We start from the raw sequence: 15,490 nt of genomic DNA, 5'->3' as shown, positions 1-15,490 counted from the left end.
TCTGGATTCAGGACCCCAAGCTAGGGCTTTTTGGCTTTTTGAGGTTCAATTTAATGAAGAGGCTAGCTGTTAGAGGGCCAAGAAAATCACATCCGTTTTGTCGGGTCTTTGTAACCCAGAATGGTGGGTCTGTTGTGATACCTCCCTTCACTGCTTTGATGGGGTCCCAGGAGCCCAAGGAGTCTGGACTGAGGAACTGAGGTGATAGAGATCTCTTTGTCCTTGAGTCCTACAGAAGAACCCTGGGATCCATTTTCTTCTCCCACTCCTAGGAAGATTCACTGTGTGGGGGTGGGGGTGGGAAGGAGATGAAATTTGGGACTTAGGGAAGTTGGGCTAGGTTATCCAGGACCTTGTTCAGCCTCTGATGACCAGGCCTTAGAAGCTAGAATGAGAGGTGGACCAGAAGGCTCTGGGCATGCTGCGGAGCCGGTGCAGGACGGAGGCTACTTCTCTACACCTGACACAAGTGCATAGAAAGTGCCATGATCTGCAGCCCCATATTAGGAGGGGGGTGTGGAATGTGTGGGCTCAGTTCCCTGGGATCCCTTCAGCTCTGCATGTGCCACAGCTCTCAGAGAGGTAGAGGAGGCTGGGTTCTGCCCTTGAAAGATCCCCAGTTCTCTCAGCCCCCAGCCCAGAACACCACACCTGAACAGACAGAGTATATGTATGTGTCCAAGTGGGTATGAAAGAGGTCTGAAGCCCAGGCTGGACACAGTAAACCAGCCTTAAACTAACTTCCCAGTAGCCCATGATTCTTCCCATCAGCCCAGCCTGAAGACCATTTGTCCTCCCCTCCCCACTCATGCCCTCGAGCCCTAGGCATCTGTTAAGTTTCTTCCCTTCTGCCTCCCCGGAAAACCAACCCCCTGGAGCAGCCCCCACAGATGGGGTCAGCCAGGCTCTTGGTGACCTTTAGTGTCCTGTTGGCCTGTTGAGTTGTAGGGGGTTGGAAGGTAATGTGGGACTATGAGGCCAGATCCTTATCTGATCAAATCTGCTCTTCAGGCTCAACTCCAAATATCTCAGGGCTGCTTCTCTGCTCAGATAGTGGAGAAAATTTTTGTCTAGTAAATACTTCTTTAAAAAGTCAACTTTCTGGCTGGAAAACCCAGTGTGTGTGTGTGTGTGTGTGTGTGTGTGTGTGTGAAGCGAGTAAGGGTCAGGTCCCTCATTTTAGATTGTGTCTCTCCCCCTCCTCTGGGTGGAGGATGGGGGCGTGGGCTGAGGTTTTATTGAAGGTGCTTTTCCTGTTGGGAGTAGAGATGGGGTCATAAAGCCTAGAGGAGGCTGTTTTGATCTGGTGACTTCTCAGGAAGTAGCATTTGAGCTTTTGCTTTGTAAATCACTCTCCCCCAAGCTGGCCAACTAGATTGGATTGCACTTCTCCAAGCCCACCTGGGGCCCTCCTTACCTCCCTTTCCCCAGTAAACCAAAGCAGAAAATTCAAAGGAAGTCCAGGGCCCCCCAAATCCTCTGCCTCCAATAAGAAAAGGGCTCATTGGTGATTTTTCCCCCTTAAAACTCCAGATTTAAAAATCATGCCATCTTTTATTTTCTTTTGCCCACACAGACCTTGGTTCCCCCAACCTCTTAGTTAAAAAGGAACTAACATGGAAAGCAATCAGCTTCTGAGCCTGGTGGTAGATACCATGACTCCTGGGGGCTCTACTCTCTTATGGGGCCACTGTCTCCCTGTGATGTCTTTCCTGAGCCCAAAACCCCTTCTTGACAGGGTGAGAATTCAGGTGTGTAAGAGAGAGCTCATGAAGAGAGGGGATGGGAGGGGAGCATATAGACGACCCCATCTAGCATTGTATGAATGGAGGAAACTCTCTGCAGTCAGTGACTGGGTTTTATGTAATTAAGATGGGTGCAGGGTTGTGTGTGAAAGCCCACAGCTTTCTCACATTTCTCTCTAACCAAGCTGTTGCAAAAAAAAAAAAAATCATATTTTACCTAAATGGCTCCATTTTGTAATGTTAATGAGCCTTCCCCTCCTAAAGACACCCCAGCTTCCCATGGATCTGTCCCCCAGCTTTGGGTTAGGGAGCTAAAGGGAAAAGAAGTAAAGAGTCCTCTACCTCTGTCTCAGTTCGGGCTACATCAAGTCAGGATGCTTTCAGGCCCAGTTGTCAGGGCTCCTATCCATCGCCAGAGAGATGCCCCATATGCTGGAAATAAGGCCATAGATTATATGAGTCCCTGGGCCCTCTTAGCACTTACTTGCACAGGCTTCCGTTTACTCTCATTTATTTCCCAGAGAAGTCTGGGCTGGGGCATCCCAAACCCACAAGCATCAGAGAATCTCCCTCATTCCTAAGACTCGATGCAAATACACGTGTCTTTACAGAGAGCTGAGCAATCCCATAGCTGTATACGTGAAAATGTATTTATAGATTGCCCTGCGTATAACAGGATGTATGTTTTACATCCCTCTCTACTCCACATTTAAATGCAGATTTATAGATATTTAGATTTATAGATCCACAGTGAATGTAACAGCCCTCTGTCAAATTCCTGTGTGCACGTTACCAATCTCTCTATAGTGTTGGATGTATAAGCTGGGATGTATTGGTATAGCTCTCCCTAAATATCTGGATGAATAATTGGTGAGTTTTTTCCCTCCGTTGGAAAGAACTCTGCGTGTGCTGCTCAATCTCTATTTTGAAAATTTTATCTAGATTTATGCAAAAGTCCCAACTCATAAAATAGCTACATATTGAAGCTACATATTTGGAGATCTTTATAGTCTTTGCAGTTTTGCTGCAAACTTAAATATTTGAAAGTGTGTTTAGAGATGGTTCCATAATGCCTGTATCTATATGTAGGGGCATAGATCTCCCTCTAGAAGGACTGAAACTTACTGCATCTCTCTGTCTCTCTATCTATGTGTCAATAAAGATATCAGGTGAGTGGGGATAGGGGACAAATATCTTTGGGCTGTTTTGCTTATTAAAGGGAGTGATTCTGTTGCTATCTCCAAGGCTGAGTCCAAATGAATTATTTGCCTCCGAAAACCTGCTCTAGGGACCACAGCCCCCTCCAGGCTGTCCCTGTGACCTGAAATCCCAGTCCAGGCTCCCCAACCTGCAGCACCTCCCAAGACAGCCACTAAGAAGGGAGAGAGAAGGGAAGAGCCCTCTAGCTCCGCTCCCCTTGGCTCCCAGGGTGGAGAGGCTGACGGAGGCGTTGTCCCCCCACGCCAACTGGGCCTTTGAAATTTGGGGAAAAGAGCGTTCAAGTCCCCCACTATTTTTGTAGGGTGCCCAAGTGGTGCCAGAGTCACTGCCCGACCCATAGATGCCCCCTCCCCAATTGTTCTTGGTGCCCAGGGCCCAATTAAGCGGCCGCCTCACTCCCGGCAGCCGAGCTCTTATCGGCCGGGATTGATGCCTCCGCGGCTCCTGTATATCATTTCCAAGATTTTTTCTGTCCAACTCCTCGGCTCCTTTGGCTTGCGCGGCTTTGACTAATGATTGCTACAGATGCCAACGTCTCCAGAATCCTAATAGCCAGGCAGGCGGACTCTTATTTACCCGGCAACATTTCTGCGGGAAGGGGTGGGGGGAGAGGGTCTGAGGGAGCTGGGGCTGGGGTGTTGCAGGTGGGGGGGGGACAGGGAGAAGGTTGTGACCAACTCACGTTTCACTGAACTTCTTCCCCACTGAGAAAGACATTCCCAGCTCCCTCCTCTCCCTGAGGGAAAAGCAGAATCATAAAATAGTGCTAATAGTAACTCAGAGCTCGCCTCATTGAAAAGGATCAAAGAACGAACAGGACATGGGGAAATAATCAGAGAAGTGTTTATTAGTTGTAAATAGATGAGAGATTAAGCGGGAGACCAGCGGTTTAGGGAGGAAAAAGAGGGATTTTTTTTTTCTTCCGGAGGAGAGAAAGGGAAGGTCAGCCACGGTGGGAGAAGGGGCTCCCTTTTAAAATTTCACGTCTTCCCTGTCCTCTCCGCACCCCGCATCTAGTCTTCCCGTCCGTGGAAGTGCCTCCCCTCCTTCCCTTACTTCTCCTCACCTTCGGTCCCTCCGGTGTGGGACCGCGGCCACTTCCCAGAGGCTGCTCCGGTGCCCGCTGGGGCTGCCGGGGTGATGGGGCCTCTATCTGGGGCTGGGGAGCAAAATCAGACCCAACGGCCAACTGTGGGCTGGGGGCCGCCGGCCCTGCGGTCCCACTCGCGCCGAAGTGGTGGAAAGTTGCGGCCGAATTCGCTTCTCCCGGCGCTTCAGGGCCGCCGGCGGGCCCGGGTCTTTGGGGGAAGCGTATGGAGCTGCCCGCCGAGCCTGGAGCCGGGCGTCGTGCTTCCCGGGGTCTCGATCCCGACCTTCCCATACATACACACCTCATTCGGGTGAAGAGAAAACAAAAACGCTGAGCAGCCCGGCTCCGAGCCCAGGCATGGAGTGCTAACTCCAACGCGGAACATTTTTCTATCAGAGAATAACGGAGCACAAAATAATTCAGCAAGGCGGATGGGCAGGAGCACGGTGTGGGAGCCCCGCGCGGTGAGGCGGCTGCAGAGCGGGCCGCGCCGCATAGCCCGGGAGGACCATTTCGTTGGAGTGTAGGGCGAGGCCGTAGCCCGGACCCGGACCCAGCCGCCCGAGGGCCAGTCTCTAAATTACAGCCCATCAGGAGGACTCGGAAATGCACAACAGGGAGCCGAAAGATTTAAACAGTCGGAGGCAGAGGCGTCCCGACGCGGCCAAAGCGAAAATCAATCACGTAATTAAAACGGGGAGAGGGCGAGGCCCGAGCTTGGGGGTCCGGGGTTCGGAGGAGGCGGCCAAGGTGCGGGCCGAGGTGGGCGAGCGGCCTGAGGATGGGGCTCTCCCGCCGCGGCCGGAGCGCGGAGGGGCTGCGGGGAAGTTTATAGCAGATCGCTATTGATTCCCGCTTGGCTGGAAAGAGCAGGCTGTGTGTCCTCTTGCAGGCCGGACCCTGAAGCCGCCCGATGGGCCCTTCCCGGGCTCCCCCATTTTCATGGGGTTGTGGCGTGTGGTGATCCCTGGGGTGCCCCGATCTGTCCAGGCAGGTTTGTCTGAGAGCGCAAGTGGCACCAAGACGTTGCCTCTGGGTTTAAGGGGATAGAGGGAAGTGGCAGCCTAGTTTCAGGCACTTACATGTTGCCTTCGGACTGGCTTCCCTCACCCCAGGGATCAAGGCTTGCCTTTGGAATGACTCTCATCTAGGGATCCAGGTTTGGAAGGGAGGTGAGTGGGCTTATTAAGGGGAAACTTGGGCCTGAGCTAACTGGACCCCTTTGGGCAGGGAGAGAGAAGGAGCAGTTCCTGGAGGAAAAAAATAAGGCACGCAGGGAGCTCTGTTTTTGAGGGAATGATGTTCTTGTTATTACTGAAGTTAATGATGGTAATGATCGGGTATGGCTGGGTCAGCCTGGAGAGAACGAGCTCTCCACAGCCCTTTCTCACAGAGGCTTCTCTGGAGAAGTCACCGGCTCCCCAACTTGGGTGTGATTGGGGCGAATAAAATGAAGACCTTTCCTCCCTTTCCCTGCCCTTTCCTCTCCCACTCCTTAAGAACTCCAGAAAAAAAGGGGAAACCTTATAAACTCTTCAACTCCCCCCATCATTTTCCTCTGCTCTCTCCAGTTCAGTAAAATACATCATCTTTGGGCACTGGGCTCTTGCCGGGCACCCTTCTTAGGAAGTTCAGCAAGCAGTTACCGGGCCAAGTCCCCATGACTTCTGTCTCTGACCCTGGAGGAGACCCAGGATTCTCTTGCCTGCTATATTGGAATTCTCCCTCTATCCTTAGCCTTTCCCAGTCTCTGCCTTCCTTGGTCCTGGGTGTCTGATCCCATGGGTCTCTGGCAGCTCAGAGGCCAAGAGCATGTTGAGATGCCCTCATCAGCTCCCAAAAGGGATCCCACCTTCCTATCGGCTTCTTAATTCTGGGAGCACCAGGTCAGGGAGCTCTCCGTAAGCTCCCCTAAGCCAGCCTAATTCCTAGATCTTTCAAAACCACATTTAGAGAGCTTTAAAAGTAAAAGTCCTTTCCCTCTCTAACAGGAAAGTTCAGGTTACAAATCTTCAGCAGCGCAAGCTTCCTGCAGCCATAAGTCAGAATTTTCAACAACAACAACAACAAAAAGAAGAATTAAAGCTTGCATCAAAGGGAGAAAGGGACACCCCAACCCCAATTTTAAAGGGGATACAATCCAGCAGCCTTGGACAAGAGTGGGGGCCTCACTTGACAAGAGTCAGTGAGGCCAGGATGGGCAAGGAAGGGGGTGGGGAACCCAACCTCTAACTAACAATTTCTCCAGCATAAAAATGAAACATCAAATTCGTTAGCCCAGGGCCTTCATTTTTTCCCCTTCCACATTATAACTAGTTATTGAACTCGCTGGAAGATCTAAAGGCCATTTGCGAAGAGACAAATTTCAATGGAGTTTCCCCATCAATAACCCCATGGCAGTGACCTATTGGAACAAGTCAAACACCCGAGGTGAAATGCAGGTCACTCTGTCTAACCAATATTAAAATGCAGCCACTTTTTAAAAAGCCACTTTAAACGAGATTTGAGGAAAATTGAATTCCAAGGAAGGCAAAGCAAGGAGGGGGAAATCCATGAGAGGACCTTGCCTATGGTCTCCGAACAAACAAGAGAGATTCATCTTTAATATTTAAAGGGGGGCAAATTAACATTCCATGATTGCTTTTTTTTTTTTTTTTTGAGACTATAAGCGATTCCAGGAGAAAAAAAAAGGTTGAGTATTTTCTGGTGACACTTCTGGGTTATTAAAATCATTTTAGACCAATTCATTACTTTTACTGACAAGAGATTTAAGAAAAAATCAATTAAGCATTTGCATATTCTTTTGCATACATTAGCCCTGCCTGCTGGCATTAGAAAGGGACAAAACACATACATATATACATATACACACACAGGGGGAAAGATGGGAGCCTTGCTTTAGTTTGGGGTTTTCAAGTTGCTCAGAGAAAAAATAAAAATGAAATGAATTACTTGATTGTATACCATCTAAAAGTCAATTTATTTGAGGAAGAAGAAAGAGACATGTTGCAATTTTTAATCTCTAAAACAACAACAAAAACCACATACACACACGGGCGCACGCACCCGCACACACCCACATCCTGCACTTCTGAGAGTGGGGAATGGAATGACCCTCATTTTCCTTCTCTTTGCCCTCCAAGTCCTGAGTTGGTTCTCCCACTTATTTTTCTCCCTAGGAAAATCCAGGGATTCTGAGAGGTGAGATTTTAAGGCATCGCAGAATCAGTGGAGCCGCTGAGGTCTCTCAGCCGGCAGCTTGTTACCGGGGAGGGGAGGAATATGGGTTATCCAACGGTCAGTATGGTAATCCGGGCACAATAAGGCCTTGCACACAATGGACACATATTTTTCTTCAGCGGTGTCAGAAGGAAAGCGCTTTGTACTGAAACATGTTTCCGAAAGAGACACCAGATCAAGATTTAGAAAGGATATGGGGTGAGGGGGGCTTTCAGACAGTGATTGCTTAGAGGCTGGCAAAAGGTGATCAGAAAAAATAAAAAATAAAATTGGGGCAGAGAGAGGTGGAGGGCAGAGCAGGGGTTGGAGATCCCTGGGCTGAGGAGACGGGAGGGCAAAGCACAAAAGGAGATACAAGGATTCATCACGGGCAAGAACCACTTTATTGCCCCCCTCCCCAACCCGTTAAGCCAGTGCTAAGTACAGAAGCCCTCCGAAGGGATCTTATTTCTGTGCTTGCAATAATATCCTGGTGAAAATGTTCTTATGTGTGTGTGTGGTAGAGTCTGGCTTGCTATTTTCCCCATAGGCAACTTTCTTGCTATTAAGATATAGGAGCCCAAAGAGAGGGTTTTGGTAAATGATGTAGATAAGTGTGGGCATACTTGGGGGAATCTCCCAGATTTCACTTTCTGGATGTGCATATCGAATTAGCTGTGAAAACCTGGAATGAAAACTCCACAGATTTATGGCTGCATAAGAAGGCATTTAATACATTAATAAATATGAATAGTATGAATGCATATATATTTGTTAGCAGTAATAACCAAAGACGGATTTGACATGTGGTTGGAGGCATCTGAACTCTCTGGATCTACTTACACATACTGGCCCGAAGTGGGTTTCCTGCTCCCGTTCCCTCGACCCACCTGCAGGAGCTCAGAATCCTGGGGAGTGGTGGTGTAAGATGTGCAATGCCTTGGGAAGGACTCCCTAATAAGCCCAAGAGGGTGAAGAGATGGAAGAAAAGCGAGCTGAGGTGGGGGCAGGGCTGGTAGAAGGTGAATGTGAGGACTGGGAGGAGGGGAGCCAGGTGGAGCAGAGATTATTCCCTGCCAGGATGAGGTGGGGCAGCCTGATCCAGGTGCAGGCCTAGAAGGGAGGATGGGGGTGGAGCTGGAAAGCTTTCTCCTTCAGCAGCCTTCCTCCCACCCTACCTGAGCTCTCAGGAGCTTTGCCTCTCCCCAGGCAGCAGTCTGGGGCTGGGTTCAGAATTTTTATGTAGATCAGCAGTCAGCATTGGTTTCCCTCTGCCACTTCCAACAACTTATAATTAACCTACCCCCCTCCCACCAATAATAAAACCCTCACGCACTCCAAATCACTGTCAACCAAGCAGCAGCCTTCCCCTTCTCACAGTCTCAAGCTCCTCTTCCAGCCAAACCAGCCAGCCTTCACACGCAGAGGGTCCCGGACAGGAGTGGGCAGGAGTTCTCAACCAACTTTGGAAATCTGAGAACCTCTTCTAAGAGATGGTCAACCTCCAGGGAATTCCGGTTCTCGCACCCATCTGGTGGCAGGGGCCGGGCACTGACCTCTTGGGGAGAGGGTATCCAGGGACCCCCAAGCACTGGCTCTTGGTGAGCCTGGGGTGAGTGTGGGGGGCTTGAGCATTGCAGAAGGGAAGGCAGCCAGGGGCCCAGGCAGGGCGAATCAGTCCCTCTGGGCACCGGCTGTGGCCCAGCTCTCATTCCAGCCCTCAGGGTGAGCCCTAATTTGGAAGTGGGGACCCTCTCTGACATCCCAAAGGTGGTGAGAGACAGATTGGGAATCTCCCGCCTTCAGCCTCCCCTCTCACAAGGGTTTTATTTTTTTTCCCTTTCCCCTCCTCATTCCCTTAATTGCAGATGTTCTAATTAAACCCTCAAATAGTTGTTATGCCGTTTTAAAAGGTACTTATTCAAGTGTCAACCAGGCTGGGTTGGGAGGAGGCAGCGTAGGGCGGCGAATTAAAGGTAGATTGACTAATCACAGCGGCGATCATAATAATAAAATCAGAGGGAAAAAAATCACATTACGACTTTTCGTGGAAAGGAGGGAGCAGGCAGCCAGCGGCCGCCAGCCCTGCGCTGCCGCCGACACAAAGAGTGCGGGCGATTCCTCGAGACTGATTTATGACGTTTTACAGCCCTATAAAAGCTGTAGCGACGAGGCAAGCGCTTCTACCACCGCTGGCAGATTTAGTCTAATAAATAAAACATAAACAGTTAACTTTATGTGTCACTTTTATTGTTATCAAGTAAAATATAGCCGAGCCCCGGCAAGCTATGATTTTAAACTATAATTGTTATCAAGTGCAACAAGGGGACCCGGCTCCCTCCCTGGGCTCTCCCTTCTGCCACCCCCCCTCAACTCTGAGTTATGGGATCAGTTAATTGGAATTGGTGCAAGACGTGGCCACCCCTAGCTGAGGGGGGTGTGTGTCAGAAAGCAGCTCTTCCTTGCCCCCTCCCTCCTCCATGGCCCTGCCACCCCACCATCAGGGTATTCCTGTGGGTGGGTAGCAGGGAGAGGGGAGGGCGCAGGAATGGGCTGGAGACCCCCAAGTCCCGCCCAGCATCCCCAGCTTCGTGAGCTCACCCTTCAGCTTTTGGAAGGCGGCCTGGAGCTGGCCCTTGGGGATGCGTGTTTACATGTAAACACATGTGTTACATGGATACAATCCCTGGCCGGAAGCAGGCTCTACAGACGCAGGCCTCCCCCTTAGCTAGGTCTGCCCTCTGTGGGGATGGAGAAAGAAGAGCTCCCTGGGCCTTGGCTGGGCACCATCCCAGGGCACTGGCCCCTGGCAGAGTGCTCTCCTCCCTGCTCCAGGTCCTTGGGAACCAGCCTTGGAGACAGTTGTCAGAAAGCAGCAGGCCAGACGGAATGGAGAGTGGAAACAGCGGCCAGCAGGAGAGATGCTCTGCTCTGGGCTGGGAAGGGAGGGTTAGTGGGTACTCGGGGAGGGCAAGGCTTCTGAACTTTGCTTTTGCCAACCACTTCCTGTCTCTCTTCAGCGGGGGCTCAACCCCCAGACCTCCAGAAATGACGTCAGAATCATTTGCATCCCGCTGCCTCTACCTGCCCTGTCCAGCTGGGACCCTGCCTCGCCGGCCCCATGGCCAGAGGGTTGGGTGAGTGTGTATGGGGAAGGGGGCTGGACTCCGGTCTCCTTGGATGGGGGGCATCCCAGGCTCACCAGCTTCCTGGGCTCAGCCTGGGCCTCTCCCCATCCAACCTCCACTCCAGTCCTCATTCAACTTCCTCTTCCTGCGAAAGAGGGGCGCTGCCACGGTGCCCTACGCAGACTGAGACAGGATCGCCATGAATGGAGACCTCTAGAAAAGCTCGGGAGCCGAAGCCCGAGGGGCCCACCGGAGGCCCAAGGGGAGACCCTGGGAGGGGGCTGAATCACAGCCTCCCGACAGCCCCCCAATGCCCAGGCTTTGGAAGGGAGCTGGGGGCTTCCCATCTCCTTTTGCAGGGGAGGGTTGTCAGTCGGCGGGGTGTGCATTGGGGGCACCGCAGCCCCTGCCAGCTAACCCCACATCACAGCCACCCCCCCCACCCCAGCACCACCACCACCACACGCACAAAAAAAATTGGATACATTTTGAATAAAGCGATTCGGTTCCTTATCCGGGGACTGGGTTGCTCCGTGTGATTGGCCGGCGGAGTCACATGGTGAAAGTAACTTTACAGGGTCGCTAGCTAGTAGGAGGGCTTTATGGAGCAGAAAAACGACAAAGCGAGAAAAATTATTTTCCACTCCAGAAATTAATGATCATGAGCTCGTATTTGATGGACTCTAACTACATCGATCCGAAATTTCCTCCATGCGAAGAATATTCGCAAAATAGCTACATCCCTGAACACAGTCCGGAATATTACGGCCGGACCAGGGAATCGGGATTCCAGCATCACCACCAGGAGCTGTACCCACCACCGCCTCCGCGCCCTAGCTACCCTGAGCGCCAGTATAGCTGCACCAGTCTCCAGGGGCCGGGCAATTCGCGAGGCCACGGCCCGGCCCAGGCGGGCCACCACCACCCCGAGAAATCACAGCCGCTCTGCGAGCCGGCGCCTCTCTCAGGCGCCTCCGCCTCCCCGTCCCCAGCCCCGCCAGCCTGCAGCCAGCCAGCCCCTGACCATCCCTCCAGCGCCGCCAGCAAGCAACCCATAGTCTACCCATGGATGAAAAAAATCCACGTTAGCACGGGTAGGCAACTTTGCTTTTTGCTCTCCCCCTCCCTCCCCTCTTCCCCAGCGCTTCCCACCCTCCTCGGCCCCCTCCGGCCCCCGTCCTCCTTTCTCTCCTTCCCCCTCTCTCTCCAGGAGCGACTCTGGGTTAGCACAATTGAACTGGATTTACGAGCGAGAATGGGTAATTACATCCCCCATAAATTTTATGGCTTAGCTACTCTGGGCAGTCCGAGCCATGTGCTACGATCTGTTATGTATGTGTGAAAACTATGCTCGCTTTCTAAGGGCGCATAAATAATTCAGTGTCGTTACAATGAGGATTCCCCTCTTATTACACTACAAAGTCTCCAGCTCCCTTCAACTTCTTTATAACCCCTTTAGCTTGATGACTTTATTTCCACCACCCCTCTCCTCCTGTTACAACAGAGCTGAGGATGGGGTGAGGGTGGGGGGCAGGGAGCCTGCTGCCTTTGAACCCCACTATTTGCTTTTCCCCTCCCCCTCCCCCAGTGAACCCCAATTATAACGGAGGGGAACCCAAGCGCTCGAGGACAGCCTACACCCGGCAGCAAGTCCTGGAATTAGAGAAAGAGTTTCATTACAATCGCTACCTGACCCGAAGGAGAAGGATCGAGATCGCCCACTCGCTGTGCCTCTCTGAGAGGCAGATCAAAATCTGGTTCCAAAACCGTCGCATGAAATGGAAGAAGGACCACCGACTCCCCAACACCAAAGTCAGGTCAGCGCCCCCGGCGGGCGCTGTGCCCAGCACCCTCTCGGCAGCCACCCCGGGCACTTCTGAAGACCACTCCCAGAGCGCCACGCCACCGGAGCAGCAACGGGCAGAGGACATTACCAGGTTATAAAACATAACTCACATCCTGCCCCCACCCCAGGCCCCCATCCTCCCCTCACACACAAATTGACTCTTATTTATAGAATTTAATATATATATATATATTTTGGTTCTTTTCTCTCTTCCTCCCACCTTATCCCTTGTCATTTCCAAACAGACAAAACAGATAAACAAACAAGTCCCCTGCCCTTCTCTCCTTTCCACTGTTAAGGACCCTTTTAAGCATGTGATGTTGTCTTAGCATGGTACCTGCTGGGTTTTTTTTTTAAGGCCATTTTGGGGGGTTATTTATTTTTTAAGGAAAAAAAGCTGCAAAAATTATATATTGCAAGGTACGATGGTCTGGTTTAGGTGCGTTTCAGGGGAAATGAGGAAAAGAAAAAAGGAAAGAGATTTTTAAGCCAATTCTCCTCCTTCTGCTTTCTCCTCCTCCTCCTTCCCCGCTCTTTCCTTAGGCCTTTTGCATTGAAAATGCACCAGGGGAGGTTAGTGAGGGGGAAGTCATTTTAAGGAGAACAAAGCTATGAAGTTCTTTTGTATTATTGTTGGGGGGAGCTGGGAGGAGAGGGGGGAAGACAGCAGACAAAGCTAAATGCATCTGGAGAGCCTCTCAGAGCTGTTCAGTTTGAGGAGCCAAAAGAAAATAAAAATGAACTTTCAGTTCAGAGAGGCAGTCTATAGGTAGAATACCCCTCATCCCCCCATCGTGGTTATTGTGTTTTTGGACTGAATTTACTTGATTATTGTAAAACTTGCAATAAAGAATTTTAGTGTCGATGTGAAATGCCCCGTGATCAATAATAAACCAGTGGATGTGAATTAGTTTTACGTCAATGTCTGATGGTTTCTTTTTATCCCCCTCCTCCTTCTGACCTGGTAACATCCCACCTTCTCTATATAGTTGCCGAAGTTTACTCTAAGCAAACACACAAATCTTAACTCTCAACTCCAGTTTCCCAAGGTCCTTAGAAGAACCAGCAAAAGGTTTGGGGCAGAGGATCTCAGGAGAGGGGATGTGGAAGATTAGGGCCAATTTCTCCCTGAGTCTGCAGAGGCCAGACTCTCCTGGGGGTACTTAGAGTGGAGCTGGGAAGGGGGGGTGTCTCACTTTTCTAGAGTTTAGCACAGTGCCTTCTTTTGTCTATTTCCTTCTGCTCTCTTCTCCTTTCTCTCTGATGAGTAGGCCTGCCTAATTTGCAGACTAGAAGGCAAGTTTAGGGAGTTGGGAGGAAGAAGAGTTTTCATCTTTGGGAAGCTCTTTGGGAATAAGGGATTAAGGAAGATGCCCACTCAACATGCCTGTTCTCCTTAAAAGAAGAAACATTTTGAGCTGGTGACTCTAAAGCAGCAAAGTGACCTGTCAGGATGGCTTCTCTGTTTGTTTAGACTTGGAAAGAAGGGTGAAGTGGAGGCCAGAGGCCTGGGAGGCCCCCTTGCATGGGTAGGCCTCAAAGCCTGATTCCTGGAGATAATGAAGCACTTTTATTTTTTCCCCCTAACTTTTATCATGGACCTGCCAGGTGTTGAGAAAAGACACAGGGAAAGGCAGGGACCACCCCTCTTCCTACAACTTCCCAGGTCCCTGCAGCGCTTGGGATAGGCAGAACAAGGCTTCCTGGTTGTAAAAAAAAATTTTTTTTAATTGTTTCCTTGGGGGCTAAGACAAACAAACAAACAAAAAACTGAGCTGGATTACCTGAATGATTAATTTAAGCCAAAGCCTCTAAAGAATTCTGGTCCTGGGGACCAGGCTCTGAGCAAGGCCTGCTCAAATTTTTGCTTGTTCGTTGGGAGAAGGTGAGGGGGTAGTTGGTGAGCTTCTCAGGCAGTTTAACCAAATTTCAGGATGGAGGGCTATCAGAAGTAGAAGAGAGAGGGAGAAGGTATCTGGGGTAAGTAGGGGAGACATGGATACCACTGTCCTCTCTCCCCAAATTCTGGAGCGATAGGCAACAGAAGAACCAAGTTATGAAAATCTGTTTGGTGTGCTTTGGATTTATTTCCTCTTGAATGACTTGCTGGCTGGTACTTAGCGTGTGTGTGTGTGTGTGTGTGTGTGTGTGTGTGTGTTGGGGGGAATCAGTCCTGTAGGTCTACTTTCTCCTCCCTCAATGGTGCCCTGGGGACAGCAAAACAAGCTGCCTACAGTGTGAGGAAGCAGGGCCAACAATCATCTGGAGTGATTTTATGTAATCAAGTGAATTAGGGGCCAAATCTGACTGTGGCTCCCATCATCTTGAGGCAATTGACTTTGGGGCAGGAAAAGGGGGTCTAGTTGTGCTTGGGGGAAGGGAAGGAAGGTCTGAGGGGTGGACCTGGGTGTCTTTCCAATCCTGTAAGGAAGCTAAGATGGAAAGAGAGGGGAAAATGGAAATTAAGATCCATAGTCCTTTCCTAACTTTGCTCATTTGGTTTCAGGGGAATTTATTCCCTCTCCTCCCTAAAGTGGAAGAGGTGAAAGCAAGGAGGGGAAAATTCACTATCTTTTATGTCTTACGCTTCTTCCTGAACTTGCTGAAGGGACATGCTCTTGCTCCGGAAAAGCAGCATAAAAGGATTGGGACAGTTCTTTTATTTTTCCTTCTTTAGGGGCTTCTGTTTTTAATTCTTCTTCCCACACATACACACATGGTCACTCTGTCCTTCCTCCCTCTGTCCTTCTCGGTCTGAAAAGGGGAAACATCAGACATCCCTAGTTTGTAACAAATAAAACAAAACTAAACCCTCTTACATTTGATTTTTGGAAAATTTTGGCCTCTGGCCTTCCCTCCAGTGAGCTCCATTCTCTCCTCTTTCCCGAAAACTCTCCTTTGCCTTGGACCTGGCCACCCAGAATGCGATCAGGCTGGCGGGGAGGAGTAGGATGTTGGGTGTGGGGACCGACCTGGGCCAGGGCCCCTAGCTCCAGCTGTCTTGGTCTACTGGATGCTGCTACAGCCTCACTGGGAAGGTGAGGACCAGAGCTTTTATTGAAGTTGGGTTGAGCAGTGGGAAAAGGCTGGGGGGGCGGGGGGTGGGGGGGCAGGGGGGGAGCGGGGAGGATGCAGCCCAGGTTCACGGGGAGGACACAGCATTTTCTCTCCCATTGCCTTTATATTCGGCAGCGCCTCTGACCTCTCCCCCACCCCCATCTCCGACCCTCCCAAGCCAGCC

The 15,490-nt window shown here is 50.8% G+C and overlaps 1 protein-coding gene across 7 annotated transcripts in view; it reads left to right on the top strand.

Annotated features, from left to right (window-relative positions):
• LOC309640746 (homeobox protein Hox-C4) overlaps positions 1-13,159 on the top strand; it is a 64,586-nt gene extending 51,427 nt beyond the window's left edge. For 5 of the 7 annotated variants that reach the window (XM_082419960.1, XM_082419961.1, XM_082419962.1 and 2 more), the window contains exons 2-4: positions 10,296-10,412; positions 11,053-11,497; positions 11,992-13,159. In XM_082419960.1, coding sequence (XP_082276086.1) covers positions 11,059-11,497; positions 11,992-12,347 — 795 coding nt within the window. In that variant the 5' untranslated portion in view covers positions 10,296-10,412; positions 11,053-11,058 and the 3' untranslated portion in view covers positions 12,348-13,159. Of the gene's footprint in view, positions 1-3,638; positions 4,741-10,295; positions 10,413-11,052; positions 11,498-11,991 lie in introns of those variants that run through there. The other 2 variants (XM_082419956.1, XM_082419964.1) reach the window with 2 other exon arrangements.
• Positions 13,160-15,490: the final 2,331 nt, after the last annotated feature.

Source organism: Balaenoptera physalus (assembly GCF_965194825.1).
Source record: "Balaenoptera physalus genome assembly, chromosome: 13".
Lineage (NCBI taxonomy): Eukaryota > Metazoa > Chordata > Mammalia > Artiodactyla > Balaenopteridae > Balaenoptera > Balaenoptera physalus.
Note: the sequence above shows the minus strand (reverse complement) of the source record. Positions and strands in the feature narration are given on the sequence as shown.